General features: G+C 52.5%; 1 protein-coding gene and 1 pseudogene across 2 annotated transcripts; one reads left to right on the top strand and one right to left on the bottom strand.

Annotated features, from left to right (window-relative positions):
• Positions 1-242: 242 nt before the first annotated feature.
• Positions 243-16092, bottom strand: PLA2G15 (phospholipase A2 group XV). Of its 2 annotated transcripts, none has more exons than XM_015100502.3 (6): positions 15904-16092; positions 9244-9400; positions 6656-6774; positions 6309-6407; positions 5687-5911; positions 243-3821 (listed from the first exon to the last, which is right to left on the bottom strand). In XM_015100502.3, the coding sequence occupies exons 1-6, from the start codon at positions 16013-16015 to the stop codon at positions 3310-3312; spliced, it is 1224 nt and encodes a 407-aa protein (XP_014955988.2). In that variant the 5' UTR covers positions 16016-16092; the 3' UTR covers positions 243-3309. The 2 variants fall into 2 exon arrangements, with proteins under 2 accessions (XP_014955988.2, XP_042087774.1); XM_042231840.2 differs by having other exon boundaries at positions 5687-5786.
• Positions 10986-13796, top strand: LOC114117796 (small ribosomal subunit protein uS19-like; annotated as a pseudogene).
• Positions 16093-22316: the final 6224 nt, after the last annotated feature.

Below are 22316 nucleotides of genomic sequence, written 5' to 3'. Positions count from 1 at the left end.
TCTTCTCCCCAGCCAGAAGAGCCTTCCAATTCCTATCTTTCTGTCTCTAATCCATTCCCCACAGAGTAAGCTGTGCTCCTAAAATAGAGATTGGAATGATTTCATATATAAATGCCTAAAAGCCCTTCCATCTCCTCCCTATAGACCTGAAATGATGATCCTTGAAAAGCTTTCACTGGTGCTGCCCTCCTTGCTTTCTCTGCTTGGATTATTTTCCCTAAATGTGAATGAGAGTACAGGCATAAGGTGTCATTGCTCTTGGCTTTATTGTGATTTGCAGATATTGCATCTTTTACAATTAGAAGGTTTGTGGCAATCTGATTTTGTCAAATGATGGTTATCATTCTTTGGCAATAAAGTATTTTTAACGTAAGGTATGTACATTTTTTTAGACATAATGCACACTTAATAGGCTATAGTGTAAACAGCTTTTAGATGCACCAGAAAAATTCATGGGACTCAATTTACTGCGATACTCACTTTATTGCAGTTGTCTGGAAATGAACTCGCAGTATGTCTGAGGTATGTCTGCTTGTATATATTTGGAATCATTAGAGTCTGACCCTTTGCCCCCTGGATCAATCCCTCCTGCCTCTCTGGCCTGGAGAGGAAGGGCTCTGGATACTTGTGTCACTCAATGGCAGCCAGTCCACTTGTTCCTGTATCAGCAACATACATGACCTGCAAACTCCCAGAACCTCCGACTTCACTGTCTCACACCCTGCCAGCATCCTGCCACCTGAAAGCTATTATGAACCAAGTGCTGAATCAGATGTTCTGTAACACCATCAGTGTTCCTCAGGTCTACCGTGGAAGGTACATTTATTCATACCCACTCTTCAAATGAACAAACTGAGGCTCAGGGAGTCAGACTGCTTAGCTGGAGCTGATAAAGCTCAGGTTTGAACCCGTGTCTGCCAGTCCTGAAGCGTGCTCTGACTCCATATCCTTTCTCTGCAGCTGTGAAACCGAGGGTAGAAGTGGGATTGAAATAGGCCAGGGGTGAAGGTGGCTATAAGGCAGTGAGTATCAGATAAGATATCAGGGCATAGCTAACAGGCTGGGCAGGACCTGGGGGTAAGGCCAGAGATGCAGCTGGATTTCTAGACATCCAGCTGTATTTCTATATCTAGAAATACATCCAATGTACTTCTAGACCTCCTAACCCTCAGGGCAACACATTTTTCCATGCTGGGCCAGTAACTGGTGTAGTGAGAGGGTTCAGATCGCCCTCTACTGGCCCAGGATGTATTGACGCCTAAAACCTAGGCTAGCCAGGCTCCTACTCAAGGAGGCAGGAATTGGGGTTCCCACCACCCACACTGGCCCTCAGCTCTGCACAACAAAATTCAGGCCTGAATACCATCCCTATGCCTGATTTCCTGTCTCAGACATTCTGTTTCTCTGCCCTTATCCATCTCCGTTTGCTCCCCAGTCTCTCAGTCCCTGTCTCTGCCCATCTTGGTCTCTCCCCCTTCCTCAGTCTTACCCTGTCCCCAGAGACAGACAGATGGTGGGCAGATGAGCTTATGAAGCTAAGTAGAAGGGTGGCATTCTAAAAAAATTCAAAGGGTGCTGAGACCTGTAAGTTGAGGGCGGGTAGAGGCTGGGAAGGGGAGTCCAGTCCTGCCAGTGACAGGCAGAATTGTCCTTGGCTGCCAGCTCTCAGGTGGCATTTGGGGTCTGTTGACCAGATAGGCGCAGGGAGAGGACAGGAGCTTCTCTCCAACAGGAATGTTTCACATCCTGGTTCTCAGTCCCAGGACGGGAACTAGATGCCCGGAGAGAGGGCAGGAGGATAAAGCCCAAAGAGGAGCACAGGAGCCACAGTTTGGTGCTGAGAAACCCCATCAAGCCCCCACAAAAGGTCAGGGTCTAACCCCCTGATTACCTGCCTCTCTAGCCCCCTCACCTTCCACTGCCTCCCTCCTCTCATGCTCAGAGCAGAGGCTAGGCCAGGGCATTTTACAGCATCCAGAATACTTTTATTGCCAGAATCGAGGTACAACCTGCTCAGAGTCCCGTATGGGGCCCCCCACTAAGGAACGAAGGGAAAAATTGATGCTGGGTATGAATGTGACAGAGAAAATCCCACTTTACAGAAACCTTGTAGGAGCGAAGCACAGTCCATCCTGACTGTGGCTTTAGGGCCCCACCCTAGAGGCCAAGTCTTGGCCGTCACCCACTTGGAGATCACCAAGGCAGATCCTGATCCTCTATCCCTCCTGTCACAGAGAGAGTCATGCAGCGCCTCTGGAGGGGACCCTCAAGGCACCTGGCTCTCTCAGGGGCCCACTTGAGTTTCTGGGCTCATCCCTGCTGACTAAACACCACTGAGCTACTTGCTAGAGACAGGTGCTGGGCAGAGTGAGCAAGAGTCCCACCTCCTCTCAGTCCCATGCCAGCCTACGTGGGTGCTACAGAGACCCTAGGGCAGGGCAGCTAGCTATGTGGCAGGTTAGCAAGAGGGCAGCTCTGGGTGGCTCTGATTGGCCTTGGCTGCTTCCTTGAGTTCTGTTTCTTCATAAGTACCTAAAGGGTGAGGCACCAGGCCCACTCTCATCCTTGACCCACAGCCCCAGGGTGAAGGGAGATAGCATCAATACTGTGTACACAGACCAACCATGGAGATCAAGGCTCCTGGGACCCAGTCCCCAGCCCTGAGCTAGGCTGTTCTTAGAGGTAAGAGAGGTAGGAGTGAATGCCCCAGGCCCTGGGAACACTGGGAACACATGGAGAAGACAACAACCCACCCCTGCCTGCAGGGGGAACTGGGCAGCTCCTAGAAAGCCACAGTTGGACTGAGTGAGCAGTTAGGCCACAGGGAATCCAGCAGCTCCAGCCACTCATGGCCAGTAGCAGGCCAACGTGTGGCCAGTGTGTGAGAAGGTGCACCCTAGCGACCAGGAGCCCATCCTAGGGACCACAGGCCAGTAAGATCCCTCATCAGAAGGCCGAGGAGTCAGGGCCTGGTGGGCAAGTGTGAAAAGGCCACAGGGGTAGGAAGAACACATGGTTCTGGCACTGGCGAGTGGGGCCAGGTGCCAGTCAGTCCCCTTATGAAGCTATCCTGAGGTCACAATTCCACCAGCAGTAGCACTCTTGCCATCAAGGGTCCCTCAAGTCCAGACTATGTCTTCCTCAATTCCAGAGAGGAAGGATAAGAAAACACCATTTCCCCATTTCACAATCCAAGATCTAGGAGTTTAGATGATCAGTCACAAACCGCTAAACTTGCGGGCCATGGTAGAAGAAGCCAGAAGAAGCAGCGGTGGCTGGGTCACCCCATGGCCCTGCCCGCCACGGGCATCAGGGCCCGAGAAGCACATGTTTCAGGTAGGCCAGGGTAGTGGTGTTGGCCAGCATAGCGATGTGCTCATTGCCGGGCAGCGCCTGCAATGACACTTCTTGCTTCTGGAGGCCACGCCAGGTCTGGCAGTGCAGGGCGCTCTGCAAGTTCACAGTGCCATCACCGCTGCCATAGCGGATTTTCGGGTCACGGTCTGGGAAGCTCTCGTAGTCGTAGGACTCTGGCGTGGGGACCCCCGTACCATAGAGGCAGTGCAGTCGCACGCCAGGCGGCACTGTGGCCTCAATCAGCCCCTCCGTGTCCTGCCGCATGGACCAGCCGTCTTTGAAGCCGATGTCCTGGAAGAACTGGTGGTAGTCCTGCAGCGTGTAGTTGGCCTTAGGTGTGTGCACGAACACCTTCTGCGGTGACCAGGTATAGTTGTAGGGCAGCAGCCAAGTGGTGGAGACAGCAGACCGCTGCTGTGCCCGGATCTTCAGGGACTTGATGACTGGGATCCGGTTGTTGTCTCCTGTGGGGTTAGGTCAGTCTTTGCTAAGGAATGCCAACTAGCTGGGCAGCATACTAACCACCAGGCCCCCTGCCAGCCCCCAGCCAGTGCCCAGCCAGCATTCCACCACTGCTACACTGTGGACATCATTGACAACTCCCCTATTTCCCTGTATTTTCGCTCCACCTGGGAAGCACATGACCAAGACTTGTTCCTTTCCTTTTGCATTTTGTCACTAGAGGTTCAAGAGCACATACCCATAGGGTGATTTGTGGTTAAAAACAATACCTTCCTCAGAGTACTTATCACCTGGCCGGTATGCACTGACCCTGTCGAAGGTGAATCAGCAGGTTGGCAGCCCAGAGACCCATTCTTCTGAATCTTTATTACATTGAGCTTTATAAACCTTTTTTCCCTTCCTATGCTCAGACCTACAGCCAAGCCAGCCCTGGTCTCATCCCACCCACCTACCTGGCACCTGGGCACCCGGGCCTCCAGGAGACAGGGCAGGAGGGGAGGCAGCGGACAGAGAAATGCCAACACCACAAACACACCACCGGCCAGTGAGATCTCCAGAGGAGAAGCAGGAAACACGGACCCCATGTCCTACTCAGAATCCAGGGCCGCCCATCACCCCCACTCTGACTGCAGACCTTCAGTTCTGCCTGACAGGGCCTGGCTCCAGGACCCCTCAGGAAAGGGAATCCCTAGCTAGGGGTCCATAACTGCCACCCTTCCTGCCCCACCCCCACTCCCAGACTGCCAAGGCCTGGCAGCAGTTTCCCAGTGTCTGAAGCAAAGCTCTAAGGGGGCTCATGGGGAAGCTTTGAAATTCAGGGCCAGCTCTGAATTCCCCCATAGCAACTTGTCTCAAACTCAGAAGATGCCCACATCTTTCCTTTCAAGTTCAGGCTGGACAGAGTAGACAGTGTGATGAGTCCTCACTACAACTGGATCCACTGTCCAACTAATTCAGGGTCACTATGGACAGAAGCCTGATCACAGTGATCATGTGACCAATAGGCAGGTCAGGCAGTGCTGGTCATTTGAGGAAGAACGCTCGTCAGATGCTTGGCCCAGCCCTGGCTCACGGCTCCCACAGTGAGGGGCCATGGGGCTCATATCCAGTCCTAGCAGAGGGAGGAAAGCCCTCTGGCTCCAGCTGGCAGGTTCTAACAGTTGTGAAAAGGCAGGTGGATTGGAAAGGAACAGGGAAGGAGGTGGTTTTCCCAACTGCCAACCAAGCGGGCCCAGATAAATCTGCACCTGCTTCCTCTTTGTGTTGCCCACAGAGGCTGCCTGTGGCTGCAGAGTGAGGTGTAACTCATAAACAGGAAGCCGAAGCCCAGCCTTCCTTCTCTGGGGTGAAGGTGGGGATGAAGAAATGAGGAGGGGGGTCAAAGAGAGGGAGAAGTCTCCTGCAGATAACTTAAAAAAATTTTTTTTTTATTGTTTGGCAGTGACATCTTAGTTTCCTGACCAGGGATTGAACCTGCACCCCTGGGAAGTCCTTCCTCCAGAAAATTCTGGATCAATCCAAGTTAGACCAGCCAGGCCCACACAGTGTGTGTGTGTATGTGTGTGTGTGTGTGTCTGTGCGTGTGTACATGTGTGCCCTATATGACCAACAGTTATGTCCCTCTATGCACATGCTGCAAGCAACTTACACAGATAACAAGGGTCATCGACTACAGAGGTGAATTTAGAAGTAGTGTTATATTCTCTTTTAGAAAGAGATGTCTGGAAAAGAATACCACTCTGGAGAGGGAAGGCTCTGGACCCAAGAGAAGAGACATGAGGGTAGCCCAGGAAGACTCAAGAGAGGGAAAGAGACTGTGTCACCCCCAGCACCAGCCCTCCTGACGCTGGGCCAGGTGGGATCTTACCTGAGGCCAGGACACGCAGGGTCTTGGCCACGCCCCCCCAGGGCGGACCCAGTGCCACGAAGGCAAGGATGTACTTGTCCTTCCAGTCCTGTGGCTGCTGCTGCAGAAAGTAGAGCATGTACATGTTGCCCATACTATGGGCCACCAGCACCACAGGGCCCTTGTACAGCTGGTACATCTCCTCGATCATCTTGCGGAGGGCCAGGAAGTAGGGCCCGTTTTCATCTGCAGGCCAAAGCCAGGCGGGGGTCAGGTAGGAAGGGTCCTTGGGCCTGAACCATAAACCATGTGTCAGGCCAGACCCAGGACTACACGGGTGGGGAGGTGTGAAAATTCCAAGGGGAGGGGTCTGGTTTCCCCTCAATTTCCACAAAGGGAGCAAACAGAGGCGCTCCTTTCCCCTTCCTCTGCCTCATTTGCTATTCCCAGGGCTCAGAGGCCTGGAAATCTTGGGCTGAGGGTGGGGGAAAGACAGGACAGGGTGATCAGGGATGGGAGCAGTGACAGCTGGGCTGGATGCCAGAGACTCGGATGTAGGGGAAGGCCCAGGGCCTGTGGTGGCTGTGATGTCCTCCTTCCCACCTCCCATGGCCTCCAGGGGGAAACCAGAGCAGCCACTTACTTGGAGCTCGGCGCCAGTCATAGGGGGCCCCCCGGAGATCCTTGCCTCGTTCGTAGCCCCAGCTCACAAGGCCTTCCACCATGGTATGCAAATAGGAACCTATAGACAGAAATGCTTAGGTTTAGACAGAGTACAGTCGCTGTCAGCCAACCACACCACGCCTACCAAGGAGATTGTGACATCTACAGCTAGGAGATCCCCAGGAGAGCACTCTACAGCTCTGTGCCTACATGGATCAGAGATGGTTCACGAGCCACCCCTTCAAACCAGCAGGGTTCTTCCCACTCTAGGAACCCCTCAGAACCTCCATCCCCATTCCCTAGGGGGCATGAGGAAGGGCTACATACCCACGCTGCTTTTGCTGGGGTCCAGGAACTCCAGTGAGAAGGTGTCCCCAAAGCCAGGGACACGCACATCCACACCTTCGGGAAACTGGGTGGTGTGGGACGTTTGGTTGTAGACCAGCCTGCCAGGAAGGGATACTGAGCCAGTGACCCAGAGGCAACACCAAAGTTGACATGTCCCAATACTGTCCTGGGCCCTGAGCCATATTCCCTTCCCATCCTCAGGTCTGGTCAGATGTATAGAGACCAAAAAAGTAACAAAGCAAGTTCGTAAAGCATAGATCCAAGTTGTTGCTGTTTAGTTGCTAAATCATGTCTGACTCTTTTGCAACCCCATAGACTGTAGCCTGCCATGCTCCTCTGTCCATGGAATTTTTCAGGCAAGAATACTGGAGTGGGTTGCAATTTCCTTCTCCAGGAGATCTTCTTAACCCAGGGATCGAACCTGCATCTCCTGCATTGGCAGGCAGATTCTTTACCACTGAGCCACCAGGGAAGCCCACAGATCTGAGTAAGCCCATCTAAAGGAGGACCCCATCAAGGCTCACTCCAGAGACTGGCTCCAGAACCCACAGGCAATATTCCCTTCTCCTCACTGTCACCCACATGAGAACGCACATTTTAGATCTTGTGGGGAGAGGGACCTGGCTGCCAGGCCTGGCTCTGCAATGAACATCACACTCTACCCCAAAACTCGAGCAGCCTAACTTTGCAGGCTCCCACCACTTCCTCTCCGTGGATTCAGTTCCCGCCATCCACCCTAACATGACCCAGGGCAAGGCAGATGATGAATGCAACACACAAAGAAACCAGACAGAGAAACCCTGAGCACCAGTGGCTGCTGTGTGAGCTGGAGGGCAAGGCCTGGAGAAATGATGGGGCCAGGGTGGTAGGAGACAGAAGGAGAGCCTTGTGCCAGGTCAGGACTTCTGCTCTAGCCTCCCCTGATAATAAGGAGGCAAAGGTGCCCGAAGAAACACAGGCTAGACCCGCAGTCCCCAGAGGTCCTGAGTCCCACCCACCCTTAGGGATCAGCCACAGAAAGCTGATAAGTACCCAACACTGGCCCAAATAAAAGTCCTGGGACCCACTCTCTCCAGGGCGATCTGGAGATCATCCCAATGGCCACTCAACAAAGTTCTAGAAGGCCAAAGCACTCTGGTCTGGATGCAAGTCCCAACAGGTCAGAGGCCCAAGAAAGGTAGACAAGCCCCTCTCAGGGTCAGTCTGCCCCTCCAGCTGGCATTACCTGAGACCATTACGCCTCCACCACAAAAATAGAAATGCAGATCAACATCCCAGAAATAGCCCTGATCACACAAGGAGGAGGAAAAGAGTCAAGAAAGTTGGTGAAATAAACAACAGGGAAAGGCAGGACACCCAGAGAATTGGCTGGAACCAGGCAGTGTGCCTCCAAGGAAAACATTTTAATTTGTAAGATTCCATTCAGTTCAAATACTTACTGAACACCAATTATGTTTCAGGTTCTATAGCTTTAAAGATAAAAGAGACACAGTCCCTGCCTTCAGGGAGTTCCGTGTGCTCAGAATATGCTCAGGAACCCTGAGCTCAGAGATACACAACTCTGGGTTGAATTCCAGTTTGCCATTTATTAGCTGAGTAACCCCAAACAATTTTGTAACCATTTTGAGCTTCCAGATTTCCTCATCTGTAACACAAGTTACAGCACTGTTTCACAGGGTTGCTGTAAGACTCAATGAAAAAAAGTGGGGGAGGTATTCTCTGGTGGTCTAGCGGCTAGGACTTAGCACTTTTACAGCTGGGGTCCGGGTTCAAGCCATGACTGGGGAAATGAGATCACGCAAGCCGCACAATGCGGCCAAAAAACAAAGAAAGAAGAAAATACGTAAAATACATAGTGTCTATGTTCAATAATGAGTAATTCTCATCAGTGACTATCTTATAATGGGAGAAACATCCTAGAAAACTATGTTTGGCAGGCCAGGAATACAAGTTAGAAGAGGCAGAAAGAGAGATTAAGAGCTCTGAGGGGTGGCAGGGAGACTTTACAAAGGTATCAGTCTGGGGAGAGGGACGGTGGAGATTTGTTTGTTTGGCTGCACCACGTGGCATGTGAAATCTAGTTCTCTGACCACAGATCGAACTTGAGACCCCTGCACTGGAAGTGCAGAGTCTTAACTACTGGACCACCAGGGAAGTCCCAGGCTTGGGTTTTAAAGAGTGAATGGGAGAGAGTTGATCAGGCAAAGGGTGGCCCAGAGTGAAAGCAAGTGGAAAGGAATCCCAGGAAAAACAAGCAGCTGGAGAAGCAGGCATGACCAAGGCAGAGGCAAGGGAAGGTATTGGGGTAGGGGGAGGTGGTAGCGCAAAGCAAGGCTGTGAATAGCAACTGGGGCCTAGAAACCACAAACAGGGCAAGAAGCACTGGAGAAGGGAAGGGGAGAAAGTTCTGGCTGGGAGGGCACAAGAGGCAGTGCAGACCAGATTGGGGAAGGGAGAAAGGTCAGTGACCTGGAGGTCCTTTGAGGCACAGATGAGCTAGAAACAGGCTCTGGAGGCCTCTTTGGACTAGGTCAGGGGGCAGCACCCTGCTGTGCCCCAGCCCTCACCGGATATTGTCGATCCAGCAGTCAATGATGAAGGGCAGCAGCAGCTCCAGGTTCAGCCACAGTGTGAAGTAGTGATCCGTCTTCTTTGAGCAGACGTAGTGCACGACGGATGGCTTGTCCAGCTTTGCCTCCAGCTGGTTGCCCATGTCACCGGGCACTGCAGGGGGACACAGAGCATGAATGAGGCCCTGGGCCTGGCTGGATACCCAGCGGCCTTCTCCCCACAGCTGTCCCAGGCTGTAGAGCAGGTGATACTCAGCAGGGCCGTGTGGGGCTCCTAGACACAAAAGCCTTTCTGTGTCCACCATTTCTTTGATTACAGGAAATAGGCTTCTTTCTGCCTCATGACTTCCCTGAGTTCCACGGGGCAGATTCAAGCAGTGGTTAATTAGCAAAGGCAGGGGATGGGAGACCTGGGAGAAAAGTTAGTCAGAAGATAACCATGCAGCCTTGGGGCAAGGCCCTGTTGTTCTCCACACACAATATAGCTTTGAGCCATTTTTCAGATTTCAAAACCCCCTCCAGGTAGGAGAAGTTAACATGTTATGGATGGTATGCTGCCCACATCAGAAGTGACAAGCAAATTCAAGGGATTAAATCTGTTAGAGTGCCTGAAGAACTATGGACAGAGGTTCGTGACATTGTACAGGAGGCAGTGATCAAGACCACCTCCAAGAAAAAGAAATGCAAAAAGGCAAAATGGTTGTCTGAGGAGGCCTTACAAATAGCTGAGAAAGGAAAAGACGTGAAAGGCAAAGAAGAAAAGGAAAGATATACCCATCTGACTGCAGAATTCCAAAGAATAGCAAGGAGAGATAAGAAAGGCTTCCTCAGTGATCAATGCAAAGAAATAGAGGAAAATAATAGAATGGGAAAGACTAGAAGCACAAGCTGAAATCAAGATTATTGGGAGAAATATCAATAACCTCAGATATGCAGATGACACCACCCTTATGGCAGAAAGTGAAGAGGAACTGAAGAGCCTCTTGATGAAAGTGAAAGAGGAGAGTGAAAAAGCTGGCTTAAAACTCAACATACAAATAGCTGAGAAAGGAAAAGACGTGAAAGGCAAAGAAGAAAAGGAAAGATATACCCATCTGACTGCAGAATTCCAAAGAATAGCAAGGAGAGATAAGAAAGGCTTCCTCAGTGATCAATGCAAAGAAATAGAGGAAAATAATAGAATGGGAAAGACTAGAAGCACAAGCTGAAATCAAGATTATTGGGAGAAATATCAATAACCTCAGATATGCAGATGACACCACCCTTATGGCAGAAATGAAGAGGAACTGAAGAGCCTCTTGATGAAAGTGAAAGAGGAGAGTGAAAAGCTGGCTTAAAACTCAACATACAAATAGCTGAGAAAGGAAAAGACGTGAAAGGCAAAGAAGAAAAGGAAAGATATACCCATCTGACTGCAGAATTCCAAAGAATAGCAAGGAGAGATAAGAAAGGCTTCCTCAGTGATCAATGCAAAGAAATAGAGGAAAATAATAGAATGGGAAAGACTAGAAGCACAAGCTGAAATCAAGATTATTGGGAGAAATATCAATAACCTCAGATATGCAGATGACACCACCCTTATGGCAGAAAGTGAAGAGGAACTGAAGAGCCTCTTGATGAAAGTGAAAGAGGAGAGTGAAAAAGCTGGCTTAAAACTCAACATTCAGAAAACGAAGATCATGGCATCCGGTTCCATCACCTCATGGCGGATAGATGGGGAAACAATGGAAACAGTGACAGACTTTCTTTTCTTGGGCTCCAAAATCACTGCAGATGGTGACTGCAGCCAGGAAATTAAAAGACACTTGCTCCTTGGAAGAAAAGCTAGGACCTAGACAGCATATTAAAAAGCTGAGACATTACTTTGTCAACAAAGGCCCGTCCAGTCTTTCTGAAGAACTGACAAGACGATGGAAGTGGAACAGAAGAGGAAGCGGACATTCTGCCAGTTCACCTGCTGCGGCGGCGTGGACCTCAACCAGCTGCTGGACATGGCCTATGAGCAGCTGATGCAGTTACACAGTGTGTGCCAGCGGCGGCAGCTAAACCACGGTCTGCGGAGGAAGCAGAACTGCTGCTGAAGCGGCTACGCCAAGCCAAGAAGGATGTGCCGCCCATGGAGAAACTCCAGGTGGTGAAGACAAACCTGCCACATGATGATCCTGCCCGCCATGGCGGGCGTCTGCAACTGCAAGACCTTCAACCAGGTGAAAATCAAGCCTGAGATGATCGGCCACTACCTAGGAGAGTTTTCCATCACCTACAAACCTGTGAAGCATGGCCAGCACAGTATCGGGGCTACCCATTGCTCCCGCTTCATCCCCCTTGAGCAACCTGCCAGCCAATTAAGGCAACAGCTGCGGCTGCTGCTGCTAAATCGCTTCAGTCGAGTCCTACTCTATGCAACCCCATAGACGGGAGGCCACCAGGCTCCCCCGTCCCTGGGATTCTCCAGGCAAGAACACTGGAGTGGGTTGCCATTTCCTTCTCCAATGCATGAAAGGGAAAAGTGAAAGCGAAGACGCTCAGTCGTGTCCGACTCCTAGCGACCCCAAGGAGTGCAGCCTACCAGGCTCCTCCATCCATGGGATTTTCCAGGCAAAAGTACTGGAGTGGGTTGCCATTGCCTTCTACAGGGGATCTTCCCGACCCAGGGATCGAACTCAGGTCTCCTGCATTGCAGGCAGATGCTATAACCTCTGAGCCACCAGGGAAGCCCTCAATAAAGGCAGGGACTTCACAAAAAAAAAAAAAAAAGGTCCCTCTAGTCAAAGCTATAATTTTTCCAGTAGTCATGTATGGATGTGAGAGTTGGACTACAAAGAAAGCTGAGCACTGAAGAATTGATGTTTTTGAACTGTGGTATTGGAGAAGACTCTTGAGAGTCCCTTGGATTGCAAGGAGATCCAACCAGTCCACCCTAAAGGAAATCAGTCCTGAATATTCATTGGAAGGACTGACGCTGAAGCTGAAACTCCTAATACTTTGGCCACCTGATGTGAAGAACTGACTCACTGGAAAAGACTCCGATGCTGGGCAAGATTGAAGGCAGGAGAAGGGGACGACAGAGGATGAGATGGTTGGATGTCATCACAGACTCAAAGGACATGAGTTTGAGCAAGCTCTGGGAGTTGGTGACGGACAGGGAAGCCTGGGTTGCTGCAGTCCATGGGGTTGCAAAGAGTCAGACACGGCTGAGCGACAGAACTGAACTGAACCGATGCTGTCCACAAGCATGTAGATGCCCAAAGACTGGCTGGAACCAGAAGGTTGATGATCCTCCTTATCTCACCACCAACCCATCAGAAGAATACCTTGAAGAATGTTCACAAGCTGATTACACTCTCTTGGAATCTTAACTATAAAACGTATCACCCTCTCCAAGTTGGGACACACAGTTCTGAGGGCATGAGCCCACTGTGGCCCCCTTTGCCTGGCAAAGCAATAAAGCTATTCTTTTCTACTTCACCCAAACTTCTGTCTCCGAGATTTAATTCGGTGTCAGGGTACAGAGGCCAGTTACAGCTTCACAGGCAAGGTCTTATACTCTGAAAGCAGGATCAAGAAACAGGACAGCGCTTACGGCCACTTAACCAGTCAAAGCTAAATCCAAAGAAGGCACTCTGGGACAGGCTTGCGGAAGGGGACAATGAACAAAAAAGGTTGAGAGAAACTGCCACCGGCCAGCCTACCAAGGCCCTCAGACCTTACTAAAGGTCAGAGCCCAGCTGCTAAATCCTGCTAAAGATCCCGGAGGGCAACTGATCTGGGGACCCCAGCACCTTGGCACACCTGGACCCTGGGTTGGAAATGGCTCTCCAGAAGCTACATACGGTTCCAGCCACAGCCCCATGGGGATGGGTGTGGCCAGGCTCCACTGATGACTTCTCTCTACCTGTTCAGTCTATATAGAGTCCTGCTTTACTGCTATACCAGGCAAAGGGGGCCACAGTGGGCTCCTGCCCTCAAAACTGGGTGTCCCAACTTGAAGAGGGTGATAAGAAGTTTCATAGTAAAGGTTGAAAGAGAGCGTGATCAGCTGGTGGACATTCTTCTGATGGCTTGGTGGTAAGATAGGAAGATCGTCAACCTGCTGGCTCCAGGCATCTGCAGGTGTCTACATGCTTGTGGGCAGCATGCTGCTGCTGCTGCTAAGTCGCTTCAGTCATGTCTGACTCTGTGCAGCCTCAGAGATGGCAGCCCACCAGGCACCCCCGTCCCTGGGACTCTCCAGGCAAGAACACTGGAGTGGGTTGCCATTTCCTTTACCAATGCATGAAAGTGAAAAGTGAAAGAGAAGTCGCTCAGTCCTGTCTGACTCCTAGTGACCGCATGGAGTGCAGCCTACCAGGCTCCTCCGTGCATGGGATTTTCCAGGCAAGAGTACTGGAGTGGGCTGCCACTGCCTTCTCCGTGTGGGCCGCATACTCTCCATTAACTGTTAACTTCTTGTGACACTCAAACCCACCCACTTCCATTCCTTCACTGTCCCACCTTCAAGGCCCTTCTCAGTCCCAGTGACCTTTACCTTTTCTCCCAGTGACCTTTGAGACCTCATTGCTCCCACATGCCACAAACATAGCCCCATGTAGGGTCCATGATCACTAATAGGACAACCAGTGTTTGGCTCTCCTGGGCATTCACTGGACTCCAGCTGTGAACCCAGCCCTGCAGAGGACAAGCCCTCCTTGGGCACCAACCTACAGTGTCCTCAGGGCAGACACGAGAGGGAGGTATGGCCCCGGCTCTCATCTCCCTTTGTGATGTGGTGCAGAAGTGGGGAGCATGACAGGCCCTAGATGACACACCTGTGGACTAGACAGTGCAGTGGCGAAACCTTGGTCACTGTGTCCACCACAGAGGAAATATCTGAAGGAGGAAGTCACCAGATCTGCTCTGCCTGGATACCCTTTGCCTTGGTCAGGGCATGTGGTCTCTAAAAGGGTCACTTCCTAGAACTAGGGAAAGAGCCATCCACGTGCCTTTCTCCTCAAGTAATACAGGAAGAGGTGGAAATAGCTTGCTACAGTTCCATCCCACTGCCCAGGGCCTTCTGTATTCCTCCTCTGGCCTCTACTTCCTCTACCACCAACTGGAGACCCACTCACGAAGACTTGTCACCCTTGGATGCTGATCCTCTGATGGCCAAGGTCAGGTCCCTGCTTTGTGCCCAGAAACAGCTTGTCTGCTGCCCACCATGGGGTTTCCCAGAACTAATGTCAATAGCCTCATTCTCTGAGAAGCTAGGCAGGTTAGAATTCCAGTTGCTCTGTGTCTCTAGATACACCCTGAGGCTCCTCTGCTGTGATGGAGGATAACTAAGAACTGAATGAATAAATGAGTCCATTTAGCACCAATCCAGGAGAAAAGGCCTAGGATCTGTCCGATCAGAGACCACATACTTCCCAACGCCACATTCTTCATACTCAGTACTCCTTAGGTCCACACTATGCTCCTGGCAGGCCCCCAGGGTGATGTCCAGGTGACCCAACCAGTCTCGAGCCCTGACCATCCACTCCTACCCCCACTCCATTACAGACAGCCTGCACTGCTCAGCTTCCTCCCTCTGATACATAGTTCCCGCTGCCTGGAACTCTCCTGGCCTCAGGCTCCAGCTGCGCACTCCAGGAAACGTCTCCTGACCCCTGATGTGATGGATGGATTCTCTGTGTTTGCCTAGCACAGACCTTACCTCTGGAGATCATCCTGCAAACTTACAGAAGGCAAGGCCATATATGCCCAAACTCCATGGTGAACCTGGGCCCAGCATCCCCCATGGAGCATGTCCTGGCCCAGAGTTCCTGGTGAAGGACCCCTGGGATCACACTGCCTGCCAACCCCAGCTCTTCGTGGGAATGATGGCTTGTATGAGGCATCCAAAGCCCCCAAGACAGAGATCTCATCCCTGCCATACCCACCACAAGGAAATACTGCTGGCTTCTGTACAGCTCCCTGGGCTAGAAGCGAGAAGGAGATAAGACTGGGAGGTTGCCTAGCCCCAACACAGCACAGTCCAAGTAGGTCTGACAGGGGTAAGGGTGCCATACAACATCTGTTCATAGCAAGGGTCTCAATCCTTCCCTCCACCTGTATCCATCCTCAGATTCCCTTGAGCCTCCTCCCTCAGGCCCAAGGCCACATATTTGATAAGTTAGGGGAAAGCCCTGGTGGCAGGCTAGGAGAGTATTCCTTCCTCAAAGAGCTTACTTTCAGTAATGCCCCTCCTAAATGTGTCGGGCTGGAAGGGTGGAGGGAGACAGCCTACTAGCCAAGCCCAAGTCAACACTGAAGCCCCTGGGGGCCAACTTCGAGGGCACTCTACCGCCTACCCTCAGGAGTAGGGTCAAAAAGCCTCGGTCTTTCCAGCTAAAAAATGGGGATAAGGAGAGGCGAAGCTTGGAAATGAGACGACCCCGCGGACCGATGCATAAACGCGCGATGCATAAACCCTCCCACTTAGTCCCACGTTCTACAGGGAAAGGTGACAAGAGTTTGACCACACCCGCGCCCAGCATAGCGGGAAGTGGACGGACCGACCCAGGTGACAAGTCATACGCTCCTCCACCTCGTGCTTAGAGGAGATGCAGACAGCCCCGCCTGCACCCCATCCAGCCGGACGCACGAACGAACGGACCCACAACTGGACGCGCGCCTCACCCAGCACCACCGGTGGCCGACTTCCAGCCGGGAGCGCAGGATCTGCGAGCATCAGGAGGAACAGGAGGCCATCCATGAGCAGGGTGGAGCGGTAGAGGCAGAGGAGACCCATGGCAGGGACCGCAGCTCCGGGCGAGAGGGGAGGACTCAGCTCGGGTCTCGTGCCTAGGCCCGGCAGGCAGCGACGCTCTTAACCCCGCCGCTCGCAGCCTTCACAGCAGCCGGGCCAATCAGGACCCGCCTCCTGCAAACAGCCAGCCAATAGGAACTAGCCTCTAGGGTAGTCCTTCCCAGTCGGAGCTCACCGCCCCGCCCCTACCCATCCCTGGCCCACTCCATTAACCGCGCTGCACGCCGAGCGCATCGATCGATAAAAGCTCAGCCCTGCTTTCGCGCACGGTCTCAGCGGTTCTCACCCAACCCGCCTCTGCTGGGTACCCAGCTCAGCCCTCCGCATCTTAAGTCCACGATGAGCAGCTCTTATCCCTGATTCCTGGCGCTTCCCTCATCTAGGATGCTCCGGGCCGAGTGGGAATTCAGGGTACAAAGCTCAGTAACTCGCCGCTGCTGAGCTACCCGGGTCAAGCCTGAGGAAGAAGAGGATAAGTGAGCCTCGGGCTGTTCTTGAGCCGGAGGAAACTAACCAAGACCTTTGTTCAACTCCCAAACCGATTCTTGGCACCATTCCCCGAGAGCACCTGAGTTCAGGCAACATTGACCCAAGGACCCACCTGCCATCTGCCTAGGGTAAGGCCAGGTCAGCGTGTTTCGCTTCCCAGTGAGAGTTCAGCCCACCTGTTTCTGGAGTGTGGAATCACCCTCTCACCCGTATCCCTGGCCAGTTTGTTCGCCAGGTTAAGAGTGGGCTTGAGCCTCAACCCTGCGCCAGCCCAAAGGCGAGTTTCCCTGATGTTCCTCCACCATTGCCACCCCACTCAAACCGGACATCCAGAGAGGACACAAGTTCTCTATGCATGGAATGTTGGGGGGTGGGGCGGGGAGGCGGCAGGGACGGGTAGCAAAGAGAGTGGGCAAAGGTTTGACAGCCAGTAATATTCTGGGACCAGGCATCACTTTGGAATAGAGAACCAGCATGTTTGGAGAGGAGCTCTTGACCCTTCACACATCCCTTTCTTGAGAGCCAGTCAACACCCTGGTCATCCCTGGCTGATTCTGTGACCTTTTCCTGCCCCTTCCTCCCTCTCTCCCTCCCTTTCTTTCTCTTAGTCAGTGGCTGATAGTTTCTAACCTCCTGGAGTGACCCTCAATGAATCTACTCACCACCTTGGCCTGCCCCTCCCATGTGCTTTTAGTGAAACACATTTGTGGTTGGGATACTCTCCTCTCTTAAGGTCCAACTATCTTCCACCTCAGACCCTGACCCAGGGACCCCCTTCCAAAACCCTTCTTCACCTCCATCCCAGACCATAGCAGAGTGGCTGCTGAGGACTGATCTGGTGTAGACCCAGTATGGGTGACCATACTAGGCAGATGTCTAGAGCCAAGGGTTAAGTGGGGACAGGGTGGAGATCAGGACAGCCTGGGCTGCCTTGGACTCTGATCACAGTCTAAATGCCTTGTCAGCCCAGCGGCCTCAGGTGCCTATGGGCCCCTCAGAAGGTGGCCCTGTCCTTGAGAGTGTTTCCCTGCTGGCCCCCTCCCATAGGCCCTGAAGATGATAGAGCCATGACCACTGGAGGAGGGGGTGCCAAGGTCTAGTCAGTAATAAACCAGTGCAGGCACTGTAGAGAGGGGCCAGAGGGTGAGGGTCCCCCATTTTTAACATGATCCCCTGGGCTGCAGACCTCTAGATACCTCCTTGACTTTCAGACGCATAACTACGTGGTCACCAAATTTTCCCAGCTCTACTCTCCCAAAGCCAGATTACCCGCATCTCCCTAGCAGCCTCCTCACTTATGTCCCAGTTTATGCCCTTATTCCTGTGTCATTAAACATTAAATCAGATCATTGAGACTTCCCTGGCAGTCTGGTAGTTAAGATTCTGTGCTTCCACTGCAGGGGGCACAGGTTCGATCCCTGGTCTGGGAACTAAGAATTCTCAGGGGAGGTAAGTGACTTGGGAGGCTATGTTAAGGGCTTCTCCTTTCACTTAGGCTATTTTAGGGTGAAGTCTCCAATGCCAGCAGCTCCTCCCTGCTCCGCAACACCAGGTTCCGTCGATGGAATCAGTGCGCCCTCTGGTGGGTACTTAGCGGCTATTCGCGGAGCAAATACATGGAAATGGAAACTCCAGGGAACCCAGTGCGCTAGCTATTCTGGAGGCTTGCTAGAATAGGTAAGAAAGGGTCGAAGCTGGCCCAGCTGGGGGCCGCTGGCCGCTGAGGGTGGGGATAGGCCTGGGCTGGCGACTTTGGATCGCTGCGATGGACCCCAAGCAAGCGCTCAGCCTCAAATCCTCCGACAACGGAATTATTTCCTGGGAGTGAGGAGAGTGAGTTTACACCATTCCTCGTTTTGGAGTGCCACGAGAAAAGCCACACTCCTCAGGTGAGGAAGCCCACCATCTGCTCAGACATTCATGTACCTGCAGCTGGAGCGCCCACTGCCTTAGTGGCAGGCTTCCAAGCGCTGCTTTGAGGACGGGATTCCGCTAGCTTGCGGGCAGGCTAACCGCACCACGTTGCTTTTTCCTGAATACCCAAAGTACTGTTTGGAAAAGGAATCTGTCTGTGCCGTTGGAGTCTCGCTGACGGCTCTCGCGTATCTTATCTCTGATTCATTCATTCGTGACTTGTGAACACTAGCTAGTAGCAGGGTGAGGATGGGGGACATTTATCAGTGAAATACAGAAATTTCAAACCGCAGTGGCTACCCTTGCTACAGAGGGAGGTGCCTTGAGGGGAAAATCTGGAGGGAGAGCAGGGGTTAACTAGGGCAAGGGCGGGTTGGAAGGAGAGGCACAGATGACACTCTAGTACAAAGCTCCTGTGGCCACAGGGAAGGTTACTTTTGATGGAATACGGGAAGAGCGCCTAGTCAACCATTCATTCATTCTTGAGATACTACTATGTGCCCGGCAGGTCCAGTGATAAACTTTGGATAAGCCTTTCCTCAGGCAACGGCAACCGACTCCAGTACTCTTGCCTGGAAAATCCCATGGACAGAGGAGCCTGGTACGCTGCAGTCCATGGGGTCTCGAAGTTGGACACGACTGAGCGACTTCACTTTCACTTTTCACTTTCATGCACTGGAGAAGGAAATGGCAACCCACTCCAGTGTTCTTGCCTGGAGAATCCCAGGGATGGGGGAGCCTGGTGGGCTGCCGTCTATGGGGTCACACAGAGTCGGACACGACTGAAGTGACTTAGCAGTTCCTCAAGGATATTCTCACGGGGCTGGGTTAGAGTTGGGGGTGGGTAGGGGATGGATGGTGGGGTAGGGAGACAATAAACGATTTATCGTGTTAGGAGTTGTTTTAGTGGTGGCAGAAGACATGAGAGCCGGTTGGGGGACAGGAATCCGGGTTGTTTAGTATTAATGGGGTGATCTGGGAGGACCATCTGAAAATAAGTAAGGGAGCTCAGCAAAGCAGGGGGACCAACGTAGTTTTAACAAATTTAGTTTTTCAAGAGTCCTAACATCAGGAATTATCATGTGGGGGGCAGGGGGCGGACAGGTGCGCAGGTATCTGGGGGAGCCGTCCCACGCTTGGGTTTACTACTCGGCAAGGACCTGTACACTCATGAATGCGTCTCCAGTGCAAATGCGCTCAGGACAGCTAGAGGTACCAAGGGGTTACCTCGAGCGGGAGGATTCCCTGGGAACCTGACGTTGAGACCTACCTGTGCTGAATGATGAATAAAAAAGGACCTAGCGCAAAGGGAATACCAGACCACCTGACCTGCCTCTTGAGAAACCTATATGCAGGTCAGGAAGCAACAGTTAGAACTGGACATGGAACAACAGACTGGTTCCAAATAGGAAAAGGAGTATGTCAAGGCTGTATATTGTCACCCTGCTTATTTAACTTATATGCAGAATACATCATGAGAAACTCTGGGCTGGAAGAAGCACAAGCTGGAATCAAGATTGCCCAGAGAAATATCAATAACCTCAGATATGCAGATGACACCACCCTTATGGCAGAAAGTGAGGAGGAACTAAAAAGTCTCTTGATGAAAGTGAAAGAGGAGAGTGAAAAAGTTGGCTTAAAGCTCAACATTCAGAAAATGAAGATCATGGCATCTGGTCCCATCACTTCATGGCAAATAGATAGGGAAACAGTGGAAACAGTGTCAGACTTTATTTTTGGGGGGCTCCAAAATCACTGCAGATGGTGATTGCAGCCATGAAATTAAAAGACGCTTACTCCTTGGAAGGAGGGTTATGACCAACCTAGATAGCATATTCAAAAGCAGAGTCATTACTTTGCCAACAAAGGTCCGTCTAGTCAAGGCTATGGTTTTCCCTGTAGTCATGTATGGATGTGAGAGTTGGACTGTGAAGAAAGCTGAGCACTGAAGAATTGATGCTTTTGAACTGTGGTGTTGGAGAAGACTCTTGAGAGTCCCTTGGACTGCAAGGAGATCCAACCAGTCCATTCTAAAGATCAGTCCTGGGTGTTTGGAAGGAATGATGCTAAAGCTAAAACTCCAGTACTTTGGCCACCTCATGCGAAGAGCTGACTCATTGGAAACGACTCTGATGCTGGGAGGGATTGGGGGCAGGAGGAAAAGGGGGCGACAGAGGATGAGATGGCTGGATGGCATCACCGACTCGATGGACGTGAGTCTGAGTGAACTCCGGGAGTTGGTGATGGACAGGGAGGCCTGGCGTGCTGCAATTCATGGAGTCGCAAAGAGTCGGACACGACTGAGCGACTGAACTGAACTGAGCGTGAAGGTCTAGTGGTTGAATGGATGGGGATGCCAGGAAGGGTGAGACTTAAATCAGGTAACCGCCAGGATGGCCCGGGGCTCTGTTGTCTAGGAGTAGAGCCCAGACTGGAGCCTGGCGAGGGGCGATACACGCCAGCGAAGTTTTAGGAGAGGATGGAGTGCTGTTGGGGTGAACTGCAATCAGCTGCAAGGGCGTGGCCGGGAGGAAGACTGGACTCCTCCTGCGCATGCGCTCTCCTGGTCGGGTGAGGGAGGGGCTTTACCTCCCTGTTGCGTCCCGCCCACCGGACAAATATTTGACATTCCAGGCTTATCTAGAGGAGGGTGGTGCCCGAAGAGCGCTTTTCCTCCTCCCCCGGGGCCTAACTGGCTCAGTGAGTCCAGGGGTGGGGTCAGCGGGCTGGCAGTTGGGTGACGGTCTAACCTAGGACAGCGAAGCGCGGACACTCGCCTGCAATCAAAGAGAAAGCGCGGGTCGCCAGCAGCTGCTGGAAGGCCAGTGTGCTTTCCCTTTGCTTCCCAGCCGCCGTGTCCCGGGCGCCTCAGTCTCTTCATCCGCCTAGTGGGGACGCAGTGCAGCGTATACTAGAGGGTAAGGCCTCGGAGGCGCCTCCTCTACGCCGGGCTCTTTAGCTCTCATTCGTCCGAAAGTCAGAACGCAGCGCCCAGCCTCTCTGAAAGCGTGAAATGCGGCTCGCGCCCCAGTTCCAGATCGGGCTTCACAACCCAGTGTGTCTACTCTCTCTGGGCTGGAGTCCCTTCTCACCGGATTCTTCTTCAGTTTCTCAGTCACATAAACGGGAGAATTTGGGGAAGTCCGGGACGGCCTGGAAACTCACCATAAAGGATCTTCACCAAGCCCGACGGGACGAAAGGGTGCTGGGAGCCCTCCACGAGATTCTGTCCAAAGAGAAGAGATGGAGGATCTGCGGCCTCCTTGAGCACCTTGCACTTCCGCCGCTAGCCCTCATCGGGTAGCGCGCTCTCAACTCAGCAACAGGCCTGTTATCCAGGCGGAAGGACGAAAGCATACCGCAGCTCTAACGTCGGGTTGGGGCGAGGCTCCTTGCTGGGGCAGTCCGGCTCAGCGCCGTCTAGAGACCCGCTCTCGGGAGCTGGGGCGGGGGATGTGGGAGACGCGCTTCTTCCTTCCCTAGAAACGAGGCCTGCGCACGTCCGACCGCGCTTTGGCATCGCAGGCACTTCCAGGAGCCCGGCTAAGGCCCAGCCTTCGCACCTGTGTTCACAAACCCTGCCCACTGACCTCTGGTGAATCCCCCAATGGTTCTAATGCTCTCTTGTGCTTCCGGCCACTCTCCTCCCACCCCAGTCGACCTCTGGCAATCACCCTACAAGCCTTGGGGTGATACCTGGTAACACTTACCGCCCCTTTGACTTTACCCCTCCAGACCGGCCGTCGTGACCCCCCACAGCCTCTGGGCTGCCGCTTACGGACTGAAGAAGACCCCCAGTTTTGCACTTTCCTTGGTAGAGCCCTGGTGGGAGAAGGGAGTGGGAGGGGATGGGGGGGTCGCCCCAGAAGTCAGGCAGGGT

This window comes from Ovis aries, chromosome 14, assembly GCF_016772045.2.
Source record: "Ovis aries strain OAR_USU_Benz2616 breed Rambouillet chromosome 14, ARS-UI_Ramb_v3.0, whole genome shotgun sequence".
Lineage (NCBI taxonomy): Eukaryota > Metazoa > Chordata > Mammalia > Artiodactyla > Bovidae > Ovis > Ovis aries.
This window is presented reverse-complemented; position numbering and strand designations above follow the sequence as displayed.

What these genes read in the sequence shown, in the direction of transcription:
- PLA2G15 (XM_015100502.3), bottom strand. Translation starts at nt 16,015, where the DNA reads ATGGGTCTCCTCTGCCTCTACCGCTCCACCCTGCTCATGGATGGCCTC. An exon ending in TGCTGGATCGACAATATCCG is followed by an intron (nt 6,775 to 9,243) that starts GTGAGGGCTGGG and finishes CCTTCCTGGCAG; the next exon opens with GCTGGTCTACAACCAAACGT. An exon ending in TGACTGGCGCCGAGCTCCAA is followed by an intron (nt 5,912 to 6,308) that starts GTAAGTGGCTGC and finishes TTTGGCCTGCAG; the next exon opens with ATGAAAACGGGCCCTACTTC.